The 13,709-nt window shown below is 53.5% G+C and overlaps 1 protein-coding gene across 1 annotated transcript in view; it reads left to right on the forward strand.

Annotated features, from left to right (window-relative positions):
- The first annotated feature begins 711 nt into the window (after window positions 1–711).
- Window positions 712–13,709, forward strand: part of MYO1E (myosin IE) — a 74,816-nt gene continuing 61,818 nt past the window's right edge. The window contains exon 1 of the mRNA XM_055002491.1: window positions 712–729. Within this exon, the coding sequence (XP_054858466.1) occupies window positions 727–729 (3 nt within the window). The 5' untranslated portion in view covers window positions 712–726. The remainder of the gene's footprint in view (window positions 730–13,709) is intronic.

Below are 13,709 nucleotides of genomic sequence, written 5' to 3' on the forward strand. Positions count from 1 at the left end.
GAGGCCGCTGATGCCCCTTCTCAGGCGGGCCTGTGGAGGCCATTGGAAGCGGCGGGCTTACCCTGCGATCGCATCGGCCAGCCTGCCTCCAAGTTCTGCCTGTGGGGCACTCGCTAGAGGCGAGAGGGCATTGCTGAGCCCGGGCGGGCGGGCGCCCCCCCGCAATACTGGTCCCCGACTCGGGCAGAGTTTGCGTCCTGGCTTCCTAGCCCTCTTTCTGCCCCAGCTTTCCCTAGCACTCCTTTGCCTATTGCATGCGCCCCGGGGCAGAGGCTAGCACGAGCACACCGCTTACAAGAGTGCCGAAGGGATCGCGCACGTAGCGCCAGGGGAGGCCGGCGGCCGGCGGCTTGGAGCGATGCAGAAACGCGGCTTTGCGAGCGGAGAACGCCTCGGGCTCACAAGGGCACCAGAAGCTGCGCCCACGCCGGGCGAGGGGACGGCCAGTCCGGGCGCTTCCTCGGGGCAGAGGCTCTCCGGGCGGAGGAGGCGGCGCCTTGGGGGCGGGGGGGGGCGGGCGGGGTTCCCCTGCGGCGGAATGACGCGGCCGAGCGAGCGCCGATTGGCCGCGGCCGGGCCGCCCTGGCCATGTATGGAGAGAGGCGCGCGAGAGGCGCCGCCTCCTGCTGGCCCGCCGGCCCGCCTCCCAGGGGCCGCCCAGCCTCAGCCTCAGCCTCAGCCTCAGTCGCGGCGGGCGGCGGGAGCGCGGCGGGCAGGGAGCCGGCCATGGTGAGTGGGCGCCGGGCGATCTCTGCACGGGCTGGGTTGGGGCGGCTCGGCCTCGCCGCTTCCCGCGCTTCGCCGCCTCCGCGCCGGGGCTGTCCCGCCCGGGCAAGGGGCCGGTGGGGCGCAGCGCGCCGGGCTTCGCCGCTCGCCGCCCCGGGGCCGGGCGGGGGCGGGGGGCTGTGTTCGCTCCTCTCCTCCCCTCCCCTCTCCCCCCCCCCCGCGGAGGGGGCTTTCAGGGCGGCGGCGCCTCTGCCTCCCGCTGCCCGCCCGGCCGCCGTCCCCAAACTCGGCGGAACTGGAGCTGCCGTCCGGGCGGGGGGCCTCGGGAAGCAAGGCGGCCTCCCCGGCCCGGCCCCTCGGCGGCCCTGCCTTGCCTGGCCTGGCCTTGCCGGTGGGGTCCCTGGGGAGGCTCCGGCGTCCGGCCCGAGGCGGAGGGGCGCCGGCCGGCGGCCCCTTTCCCGGGCGGCTCACCTGGCGCGCCCTTTGCTTCGGGCAGGGCTTGGCTGCGGGCGCGGCTGGCGGGACTCCGGCAGGCGGGCCAAGTCCAGCGAGGCGGCGGCGCCGCGTGTCCCCTTGCGCCCGGGAATGCCCCTTGGGCCGCGGGCGCGGGCATCCAGGCGCGGGGCTGGGCTTCTCCAGCGGAGGGGGAGCCACGGAGCCTGGCGGGCAGGTGGAGCCGCCCTCTTGGCCCCTGCGGAGGGCGCCGGCTGGCTCTGGCTCTCGGCCCCCGAGGGAGCCGCTCAGGTGGCTCCGGGGGGCGTGAGTGTTTCAAGGGAGCATCAGAGGAGCCTGTGGGGCGAGCGGCGCCCCTTCTCCGCCTCGCAGCCGGGTCTGGCCTTCTGCGCTGGGCTGGCCCTGGGCACGCAGCAGCAGCAGCCCAGACTGCTCCGATCCCTGGCCTGGCCATTTGACCACATGAAGCTCATGATGAGCCAGGCCAGGCCAGGCGGTGCGTCCAGCAAGGCCAGCATTGCCGGTTCAGACAGGCGGCCGCTCTCCGGGGTCTGTCCCATCATCTTGGACCTGATCCTTTTAGCTGGAGGTGCCAGGGAAGGAAGCTGGCGCTCCTGCACTCCACGCCACTGCTCTTCCTCTCAGCCGCAGCCTCTCCCCTGGCTTCTGATGCCTCCCAAGCCGGAGCGGCACAAATATGCCTGTGCATGGGCTGGTGGCACTCTCGTTGTATGTGGCGCAGGGTGCGAAGAAGGCGCTCAGGGCCAGGAAGAGCCTTGGGGCCTTTGTCCTTCACTGCCCCAAACACTGACAGAGGGTAACGGAGCATGTTTTAGTAATGGACTATTGACACAATAAATGTGGTTTAGCACATAGTATATTATGATAAAGTGAATTAATATCTGTGCCTGCTGATTCACTAGAAAGGCAAAAACGGTTCTTGTTTGACTGTATACAGTCAAAGGTGAAAGGTCAGCTAGGTACAATGTTGGGCTGCTAATGGTGGGCAGTGTGTGTTATGTGCCGTCAAGTCGCTTCTGACCTATGGTGACCTTGTGAATGAAAGACCTCCAAAACATTCTGCCATTAACAGACTTGCTCAGATCTTGCAGTGGCTTCTTTTCTTGAGTCAAGCCATCTCATCATCTTCCTCTTTTCCTCCTGCCTTCCCCTTTTCCTAGCATTATTGACTTTTCCAGAGAGCCTTGTCTTCTCATGATGTGACCAAAGAACGATAGCCTCAGTTTTGTCATTTTAGCTTCTAGGGAGAATTCAGGCTTGATTGGATTTCATGCCCACTTACTTGTTTTTTTGGCTGTCCACGATACCTGCAAAACTCTCCTCCGGCACCACAGTGGACAGTAGGAACCAATCCGTTCTCCCCACCCCCAGTTTGGAAGTCCCAGAAATTCCCTCCGTGGGCAAGGTTGCTGCTGGTAAAAATGTCCTTTTGGGGAAGGGCTGGGGTTGGCTCTTTTTTCTTGTTCCTGGGAGGACTGTGCGAGCAAAGGAAGAGTAAGATGGCTTCTCAATCAGAGCAGCTCTTCTCTAGCATGAAGATGGAACTGTCGTCTGGCTGCCCTTACTGGTGTGGTGCTGTTCTCTCCACGACCCGGAGATATGCTTGACCCTCTCCCTGCCCCCATGTGCCTGCAGAGGTCAAATAGGGGGACTTGGGTGCAACTGGGCCTTGGCTGTCCTGTTGACTGGGTGTCCCTGGAAGAAATAACCGGCGCATGCAGGATTTTGCCAGCCTTCCTTAGTGAGTTCTCTGGGGTTTGGAAAGAGGCGAAGCCGGAGAGAGTCCTGCTGGGGGCTGGCTTTCCCTCCTTGAGGTGGTGGTGGGTTTGCTGTCAGCTGTTTGGCCTGTAAGGGATGTGCAGAAGTGGCTAGAATGCAGCCCCTGGATCAGGGAGTCGCACTGCAGGTTCAGCTGGTAAGTCACTGAGGTGTTCTGGAGCTTCGGGGGTAAAACCCCAGTGGCGTCCCCTGCGTTAGAGCAGTGAGATCTGTTTGACCTCTGCTCTGAAGTCATTCTTGCTGTTGTCGCTGTGGTTTGTGTTGGAGAACTTCCTGGCGGATTGTGTCCACAGGCCATGGGTGAGCCTGCCACTCTCGAAGGCAGCTGCTTTGGCTGGTCCCACAGCTGGTGGCTGTTTGGCATCTGTGGTTTCTAAAGCGATTATCTGTGGCTGGAGAAATTGAGCCAAAAGGAGTACTTTTGCATTGCCCAAAGAATATTGACTTGGGTGTATCTGTCCATTAAGCCTGCCTACATTCAAGGCAGTTTGCAGGCATCACTGTCCATCAAGACAGGGGAGTGTACTGGCTGCAGCACCAGATTAGGGTCTGGGGAAACCGTTGGTCAAACCCCCTCACTGGGTGACCCTGGGCCGGTCACACACTCTCAGCCTCGAGGAAGTTACGAGAATGCTGCAAGGAGGGGAGAACTGTATAGGCTACCAAGGAGCCCTTGGAAGAACGGTGGGATGAAAATGTGCTAACTGGGCCTCACTGACCGTAAAATATCAGTGCAGAATTCACAATAAAGAGAAAACTAAAATCCCAAGAACGCTCTTGCCACGGACAAGATGGACAAACATGTTTTTCACACTGTAGGCAACTTTGCTGTAGGCAGAGTTCTCCATGTCACTCCCCTTTGATCCTCCTTTGGCAAAGGGACGGCACTACCAACCACGTCCGCTGGCAGGATCTGCAGCGCTATGTGGGCTCATCTGTAGCATTGTGTGTTTGTTGGTACTGAAACCCTGTTGGCCCATCCATATAGGGCAGAAGAGGAAAGTGCAGGGCTTAACCCCAGCCCCAAACTGGTTTTTTTCTGGGAAATCAGCATCTCTGTCTCTCATTCTGTACCCTGCTGTGGTTGTTTGCGCTCTTGTAGCATCCTGCACAGTGGTGCTCCGACGCAGACTGCCGTGGCTGCCTCATTAATTTGCTGGCGCGGCAATTCTTGCTGGGTTTAATCCATGTTGACATATTTGTGGCTGCAGAACAGACAACCTTTCAAAATCGCCGTGCCCTTGCAGGCCAGACCCATCCCGCACGTTACCTGTGGGCTGAGTGTGGGGACGGCGCCTGGCAAAGTGCGTTACAAGCAGGAAGCAGCAAAGGACTCTGCTGGGGCGACTGGGCCAGAATCTGCGGCCTCCGAGGGCCAGACACGGAGCTGATTTGTTAGCTCCATAGTTGCCGTCCAAGGTGTGGAAGTACGCGAGAGCAACGTGCAGCGGCCCTCATAGAATGGCTTTATTGTTGCTCTGCTTTCCAGCCGGATTGACGTTAATGTTCCCTTTGTGAGGGGCTACCTTTAAAAAGTTCTTCCTGCCGCCTTACTGCGTTTGATGACAGCCCTGACATTTCAGCAGGTCAGCTGGCAGGACATGAAGGTTAGAACGTCTCTAGAAATGTTAGTTGCTGAATATTTCAGGAGACGTTCTGCTTGTTTTGGCTGTGCCAGAGACGCGGCAGTATTGTGGAGCTGAGTGCTCGGAGCCCGACGACCAATATTTGGATTATACGTCCTGACACAGTAAAATCTGTAAGGGGCTCAGCAGCAGCAGCAGCAGCCGCCGCCTTTGGCTGGGTGCATGAACGATTGAAACCCGCCAAGGCAACTGGGAAGCCCTTAGGACGGTGAACACTGGGAGCTGCTTTATTGGGAGCGCTGGTTCCTATAGCTCCCTCCTGTCGTCTCTGCCCGGCAGAGTCTCAGGCTGCAAAGGGCCTTCCCCAGCATCTGCTGCCTGAGCGCCTAATGGGGAGACTTGGGGGCGCCTGCGTGCAAACCTGGGACTCGGCTGCTGAGCCACAGGCTCGGTTCGGCCTGGCTGCTGCCGGTTCTTTCTCTGGGCCTTCCTCCTCCCTCCTCTCTGGCAAACCTCCGCCCTGGCCTGCCTGTTCAGGTTTCATGCTGGCAGAAGGTGTCATTTGCATGATCCCCAGTCCACTTGCTCTCTTTCTGCATGGAGTACAGGCAAAGATCATCTCCACTTCTCTTGAAGCCCGCTGGAATGACTACATCGACCAGTTTTAAGCTCCAAACTTGAGCAGCTTGTCTGCGTCCGTAGATGTTCTTCTGTAGTTTGCAGATATGGTGTTCGTGGCCTGGTGGTGGCTGCACGTGGATCCTCTTCTAGATCTCCATGCAGAAAGGCTGTCTTTGCATCAAGACGTCCCACGTGTGTGCCTTTGCTTGCAGCGACACTCAGGAGTGTTCTCACTGTAGTGGGTCCCACAACACATGCGAAGGTTTCGTCAACATCTTCTCTGTCTTTCTGGGAGTCTCCTTTCGCATCTAGTCTTGCCTTGTATCTTCCGACTGAGCCATGCCCCTCGTGCTTAATCTTGAAGACCCGCTTGCGCCCCCTGACCCCAGGCATATCCTCCCCAGCAGCCCAGTCCTAGTGATCCCTGATGCACAAGTACAGGGATCCACGCCTGGCAAAGGGACCGAGTGTGTCTGCTTTGCATTCTGTGTGCGTGTTTCTAAGCAACGGGTGGGGGCCCCCTCCTCCAAGAGCTTCCCGGCCCGGCCCAGGCCTTGCCCTGGAAACCCAGTAGTCCTGCGTTGCTCCCCACCCCCACAGTGAAGCTTCCATTGTAGAATTAAATTTAGATGATCCAAGGAAGCCGGCGGCTTTAAATTGCCCTCGTTAGACACCTGCTTGAATGCAAGGATTTCTTGGCCCTGGTCTTGGAACCACAACACTGTAAATACAGTCAGATGATTTTTATGAAGGAGGTATCAGGACTGCAACGCAGAATGTGTCGCCCTGACTGAAAGCACAGAGGCTTTGCCATCCCAAGGGGGGGATTGAACTCTCAGGGCTCCAATATCATTTTAATAACACATTGCTAACGAGAGTCCGCCTGTGATGTGGCGGGAATATGTTTGGGAACTGTCGCACATGTAACTGGAAAGATGTCACAGAGGCGGAAGAAGCCTGAGAGGCTGGCCCTTCACCAACCCCCTGCTCCGTGTAGGAAATCCCGGTGGCATTCCCAAGAGGGGGCTGGCTTAACGGCTATCGGCAAACACTCCCCCCGCCCCAGACCCCACGTGGCTGGTGGTTTTGTGGTTGGACTGCTCTTACCATTAGGAACTTTCTCCTAATATTCAACTGAAAATTTCCATCCTTTGTCTTAAACCCATCATGTCTGGCATTGCCCCCTGGAACAGCAGAGAACAAGCCCTCGCCATCTTCAACATGGCAGCCCTTTAGGTGTGTAAAGAGGGGGATAGCATTTCCCCTCAGTCTTCTCTTCTCCAGGCCAAACACACCCAGTTCCTCCGATGTTGCCTTATTTTGTTGATCTCTGGATATCTCCATTGCCCTTCCTTGAACCAGTTCCAATTCGACATCAGCATATGGGGAGTCCTAGTTGCTCCCGGTAACCCTTTTCTGTGGTAGCAGAATCTGGCTGTGTGAAGTGAGCTTACAGATATGCAGGTTGTTTGGGTGATGCTGGCTCCAGCCATCGAAAGACCTCCTTAGCACCAAGACGCCATTTGGCATGGAAGAAGAATGGGAGAAAGATCTGCCGGGGGGGTCCGGCCTGCTGAGGCTTTCTCCTGTCACCAAAAGATGTAGTAAAGACCACTCGTTTGGATGGCTTTAACAAGGAATTAGATTTGTGGTGGTGGAGGAGAGGATTGGAAGTCGAATGGGCTTTTGGAGGCCGTGTATACCTGTGGATGCCAGCTGTGGGGGGGGGGCCACAACAGGTGGGCAGGCTGCTGTGGCAAACATGAAGCTCGATGGACGAAGGGTGGGACCCGGAAGGCATCTTCGTATGCTGTCTGTTCTGTGACCCTCTCAGGGACCAGCTGCAGCCCGCTTCTCCAAGAATGTCTGCCGCCTGGAACCGGGGACTTTAGGCTGACTGGCATACTTTTGAGACGGCTGAGAACAGCCCGGAGCCGTCCTTACTCCCCCTCTTGCAAGCGCTGTCAGTGTGACTTTCCCCTCCAAGGTCAGGATCAGAGCCCTGGTTTTTAGCAGAGGCTCTTGCTTTGTTGGCTCTGGCTGGAGGGCTTCCCGTCGGTGTACATTTAATGTGTTTCTTTAACCTACTTTCTTGCTGACAAAATTGGCTGAAGTGAGGCAAAAAACCCTTGTTCCTCCAGAAGTTATTTTGAAACTTAGATCAGCCGCCGCCTTCTCTGGCTGGAATGAGACGTCTCAGCGGCACCCCCGAGCGCTGGCCCGACATGACTGGCTGGGCGCATCTCGCCTCGGGAAGCCAGCGGCAGCTTGTGGAGCCCGCTTGCCATCAGGGGCTTGAATCACCTTTGTCAGCTGAGCCCAGATCTATAAATTGTTCCCAGTTGTCACCCTGGTGACTAATCTGTATGTCGGAGACTGGCTGGAGTCTGAAGGCTGGAGCTTCGGTTTATGGCTCTCCGGCCTCCTCCGTTTTGGCAGGTCCTCTGTTGCACTTGGGGCGGAGCGGAGGCCTTGGGGGCATTCTTTCTGTGTAAAAAACCTGCACAAAATGAATGGTATGTGCTGCTGTTTTAGCTGCACTCGCCAGAGGCATTAAACAGGGAGGGAGGGAGGGAGAGAACTTGTGCCGGACCCCATCTGCCGGCTTGTGCCTTGTGAGTAGACCAGCCGTGCAGATAAACCTACCAAGTAACAGGCTCTCAGTTTTTGCTTGCTTTGCCTACGACATACAAATGCAAGTCACTTACAGCAGACCAAAGGCCTAAATATAGAGAATAAAGTCTTCAATGTTACCAATAAATTTCTGGGTGTCCCTAGCTGAGTGTAATCTTTACCCAGTGTCAATGAGTGCCTGCATTTTCCATGCCATGTTTTGGCTCTGGGCTTTTGGGGAGAAATCCAAAACTGCACGTGACTTTGTTTGTGTCTGTATTTCCCTCCTTCCCCAGTTAGCAAAATAGAGATGTTTATGGTTCTCTTTAGCAGCTTAAGCTCCCTGGTAGCTGTGTTGGGCACTGTGATGGGCAAGCAAGGCCCCCTTTGTACTCTGAATTCTTTCTTTTGCAGGTGTGTGGGGGTTTGGTGTGACAACAGTCCTTGCAGCCCTGTTATCTGTTTTTCTTGAGTTGTGTCTAGCCAGTCCAACAGCTATGTCAGTTGTGAGGGAGTCAGCTAAGCCTTCTGCAAGCAGGCAGATGGGGCGGGGCACGTTCCCTTCTGGAAGGATGGACGCTCACTTCTCTCTGCACCGGCAGCCATCCTGGTGCATTCCCAGTCAGTTCCCATTGACCTGGAATGCTCCCCACTTTTGCAAATTCGTCTCCCCCTTGCCAACAGTGTCAGGGAGGTCATGTGGACATGCCCTTCTAATGTCCACGTTGTGCATTGAGTGGGATGTGTGGCAAGGGGTGAGCAAGTATTTGCATTCCTCCAAAGCGTGTATATGGAGCTCCTTCAGGTAAGTGTATGACCTTGGACGGCCAGTGGTCGGCTCTTCTTTCTCCTTCCAAAACTGGGGACGCTGAGAAGAATCCAAGAAGCCCCAGCCCTGTTTCCATAGAGCACAAGAATCGGTTCCGTTTTCTCCTTACTCAAAAACAGAGCATACGTTGAAGACTCGGCCCCTAGCCCCATCCTGAGCCAAGTGCTGATGGGCCGGTGCCTCTGGGGTGGACGGTCACGGTCGCTACTCAGTTTGTTCCTGTGGCATAACATCTGCACATATTTCTGCACATATTGCAGACTGCTGGCGAGGTGTCCAGAGCTGAGCTAGGATTTGAATTTGAACCCAGGTCTGCCAAATTCAGCGGTGGTTTTTGTCGGCTCATTGTCAGTGACAAAAAGCATCTTGGTTCTGGCTTTTTGAAAGAAAAGCAGGGCGCCTGGGCTAGCCGAGGGTTTCCAAGGCCTGCGAGTGGTGTGGACAAAGCCACTTGCGTAGTGTTTTTAAAAATTTTCTGACGTGTTTTTACAAGGTACATCTTGGTACACATCGGGCTAAACGGCTGCTCTGGTATGCGCCACCACCCCATTCTCCTTAGGCTGAAACTGGCCCATAAATACGTTGTCCAGGGTGTCTTAACTGCGTCTGCGTTCCTCTTGAGTTTTGACCTGCTTCTTTCGGGCTTCCAGCTGTCAGCGGCGTTTGTGATGAACCATTGCGATAACATCCTTGATTAACTTAGGAAGATACAATAGGATGTAACGGGGAGGATAGTTTGACTGAGCTGATAGAAGTAGGCTGAAGATCTGACTACATTTTTCTCACCTCCACCCCTTCAAGCTGTTTTTCTAAAACAGTAGAAAAGAGCAAGAGTCCAGTAACACCTATAAGACTAACAAAATTTGTGTTAGGGTATGAGCTTTCGTGAGCCACAGCTCACTTCTTCAGATACAGCTAGAATGTGAGTCCATCTATCCTTATATCTTGAAGAGTGGAGCGATTTCAGATGCCAACTGACAAAAGCCGACGAATGACAATAACAGGTGTGATTGGATCGGGTGGGGTATGCAGAGGGGTGGTGGGTGTGGAGAAATCAGCATTGGTAATGAGTCAGGAAGCCTGGGTCTTGATTCAGTCCAGGTGGATGCATTGTCTTGAGCTTCATTATCAGTCGCAATTCAGCTCTCTCTCTTTCTATTCTCCCTTTGAAATTCCTGTGCAGGAGAACTGCTACTTTTAGATCTCTTTAGCTCTTTCCAGTTCTGAGGTTGGTCCGAACTAGAAGTAAATATCCTGTGATGTAAACCAAAGGCAGTGTGGGTGGGTGGGGATTTTAGGGCTGTGGTTGCCATATAGTCTGGTTGTCTGTGTTTTAGCCATGTTCTGGGGGCAAAGCCTGCTTGAGCCTTTATCTGGCCCAGATTCTTAGCTTGCTTGCTTGCTTTTTTCCGAAGAGAGTAAGCTTCTAACAGTGAGGTCCCGTGTAGGCTTACTCCACTCTTAGCCCATTGGTTTCAACGGAGCTTACACTCTGTAAGATTACCCTGTAACCCTTTAAGTTAGTTTCAGGTGGTCTATAGCAGCCGGATAAGAGTCCGATCCAGGAGCGCCATAAAGACCAACTAGATTTCCAGGGTATGGGCTGTGGAGAGTCAAAGCTCCCTGCAGAAGCTTTGGAGATCCAGCAACAGGAGGCAGAAATGAAGGCAGTGCTCTGCCCAGTTGTTTATGAGAGATGGGCCTGCTGTCACCTACCGGAGTTCCAGCCAATGAGGCCGTGATTTCGCCTCACGTATTTTGCATACCTGTCCAAAACCTGAATGGCTGGACCTTTTTTCACTTGGGGATTTAACACAAAGAAAACGGTCCCTTTGATGCCAGCCACCTACAATAAATAAAGTGTAACGGTGCCAACTTCTGCCAGTCAAGATGTCCACCTTGCCCTCTTCCCAGTTGATGCAGCCTCAAAGAGTGGCTCTCTGGAATCACCCAGCCTCTTTGCATGCATCTGACAAAGAGAGCTGTGGTTCTCGAGAGCTGACAATTGCATCTGACGAAGAGAGCTGTGGTTCACGAAAGCTTATGCTACAATAAAGTTGGTTAGTTTTAAAAGTGCTACTAGACTCTTTACTATTTTCCAGCCTCTTTGGTTGCCCAGGAGCCAGTCAAAAACCTGGGCTTGCCACCTCTCCTGGCGCTCCTGTGTTTTCCTGCATAATTTACTCGGGAGTTTCATTCATAACTTATATTTTTAGGCATACGGTTGTAGTAATGTGCGCTCCGGACCCTGATTCACCGACTGAACTCAAATCCTTTTTGCTTGAGGAAGAATTCAGGTCAGAATTCCACAACCAGTTGTCATCTTTAAAAGATCTTTTTTACATACCGGGTAGAATCCACTTGAGACCCGTATTATGAAACAGTTCAAACATGACTTGTACGTTCCTTGTGGGTTTATTTCTCAGAAGAATGTCCTGTGATTCAGTTTTTCCTCAGATAAATGTTCTGGCTTTTGTTCATTATTAACCTTCTCTGCATATGTCTGGATTAAAAAAAATTAAAGCTTGAGGACTTAAATTCTGCTTGAAAAAGTGCATTGCTGGAGCTCATTTTACTTGGAAAAATAAGCTGCCGCCGAACAGCCTTTTGTGTTAAGATCCATTTCAAATTCAAGTGTGGAGAAGCTGCCAATACTTCAAGAGTCTGCCCTGACGGAGGGACTTATGGCTTGGTTTTATAATGCTCTGATTTTGCAGCGATTTATGCGAGTATATTGTTGCGAATCCCCATTGCCTGTTAGAAATTGCATGCTGCCGGGCACTGAAGCTGGGCCCCGCTCCACCCATGGGATTTCCACGCGGAATAGCTCTCTGGGTGGCCATCGGTAAGCCTTTGTTCCCCCAACCTCACATCTGCAACGGGGGAGGTTACAGGACTGCCTTACAGGGTTGGTGGGTTATTGAGACAAGGTATTACTAACCTGAAGCTTATCACGTGCATTACCGTCACAACGGCCCAGTAAGAGAGGCCAGTGTTGTCATTACCCCATATCGAGAACTGGAGCGGGGAGCGAGGCCGTCAGGTGAGGTTGCAGCTGCACGGAGGGTCTGGATTGGCCGCCTCTTTAGGCTGTATAAACACTGTTGGGCAAGCGGGGATGCGCGGCGGGAGGAGGGCTGGGGCTGGGCAGTTTTCACAAGGAAAGAACACGCCTGTCTTGAGGCGGCGCTTTCCTTCTGCTGCACTTCCCTTCATTATTGTTTTATTTGGTTGGGGAAGCCTTTGAGACCTGCACACCACCAGATGGGGAGTCGCGGACTCTGCTGTTGCCGCTGGGGAAAATGCTCTGATCTTTAACGCAATTGTTGAGATTTAAGTTTCTCCATTATAGGCATAATCTAATAGAAGTTCGACTTGCCTGAGTCCTACCGGAAGATGGTTTCATTGCACCTGTGTGTTGCTGGGTTGTTGTGGACTCGCTCGGAGTTCCCAGATTCCAACGGGCTCAGCCCAAAATGTTCTAGCTTGCTGGACAGGGCGTCACTTTCAGCTGGGATACACACAAAGGGTCTCCTAATATCAAGTCAGACCGTGCCCCCCCCCCCCCTACACAGACTGGCAGTGGCTCTCTGGGGTCTCTCCAACAGGGCAAACAGCAGCCCTGCAGGGAGTCTTATATCTGGAAAACGGTGCCGAGGGAAGGCTGAAGCCCCGCCTCCCCAGGCGCTCTGGTTCCTGATCTGAACGCGCCTGAGAATTCAGTTTCAGAAATGAGAGAGACGTCATATGAATTTTGTGTTAGGGTACTCATTGATTTTTGAAGCTGTTAATGCACTTCTAAACGACTTGTCTTTCTCTTGGACCCCAACCGATGGTCAACGGAAATGGGCCCTCCCTGCACTCATTGTGTTACTAAAAGACTTGTACCACAGCGCTGGAAAGACACAAGCCCAACTCCTGTAACTCACTGGACTGAGGACCCTGTAAACTCATCAGTGTTTGAACATGCTGCATATAGACGGCAATTGCCTGTGGGCTTATTTTTCGATACTTGGAAACCTTTTATTGAAGCTTATGTATAGATTTGTCAACGTTGTTTTTGGTTTTGTTGGCAGCTTTGTTTTTCTTTTTGGTTCATTTTTTGTTTTGCGCTAATACATTTTTTGTTTAAAATTTAAAAATCACCGCGACTTGCAAATACTGAACTTCCAAGGCACATCTGTTTTGATGGGGCCTGGGGTGGGGCCAGAAGCTACACAAAGCCCCGCATGCACTGTGACCCCTACCCTGACTGGGGGCGACATTCGCTTTGTGTTCAAAAATAGACAGATGTTTTCCTGCCGTGCAAAGCTGGATTCTATGACATGTATAAGCACATGCAAATATTGCTGCCGGATTTGCATTTTTCTTGGGAAGTCTTGCTCTTTTTACTCCTGCGTAATTCTCCTCCATGAGTTACAGCAGGCAAGCTCTGCCCTTTGGCCACTGGAAACCTTAAGCAGAAACTGCTCTTCTTGAGGTCCTGCCGGCAGGCGTTTCTGCGTCTCTCTGCGGCAAGCACGAGGACGAGAACGCTGCCTGTTTCGGTTCTCAGCAGAATAAGTTTGAAGCTTGGCTGTGCCCCTGTGGAGCTGCGGCATGTGCGTTGCTCTGGGCCTCTCCTTGCAGCTCTCAGAGAAAGTACATAATAACCTTGAACTCACTTGAGTAGCACCTTTAAGACTAACCAACTTTATTGTAGCATCAGCTTTCGAGAGCCACAGCTCTCTTTGTCAGATGCTGACAAAGAGAGCTGTGACTCTTGAAAGCTTATGCTATAATAAAGTTGGTTAGTCTTAAAGGTGCTACTTGACTCTTTTGTATTTTGCTACTGCAGATTACACGGCTAACTCCTCTGGATCTTGGACCCAGTGTATCTGAAAGCCTTTCTGTGAACTTGCAGGTCATGAATTGGGGCTGGTACCAAAATAAGCTTTAGGGGAATGGATGCTGCGTTCAGAAAAGAAGGCGGCGGGGAGGAAAAAGCCACAATGGCCCTGCTTCAGATGCCAACATCTTATTCAGCAAACGGTTTACTGTAATAGCCGAATAATACAAATAGAACATTCATCCATGTGTCA

Source organism: Eublepharis macularius, chromosome 18 (assembly GCF_028583425.1).
Source record: "Eublepharis macularius isolate TG4126 chromosome 18, MPM_Emac_v1.0, whole genome shotgun sequence".
Lineage (NCBI taxonomy): Eukaryota > Metazoa > Chordata > Lepidosauria > Squamata > Eublepharidae > Eublepharis > Eublepharis macularius.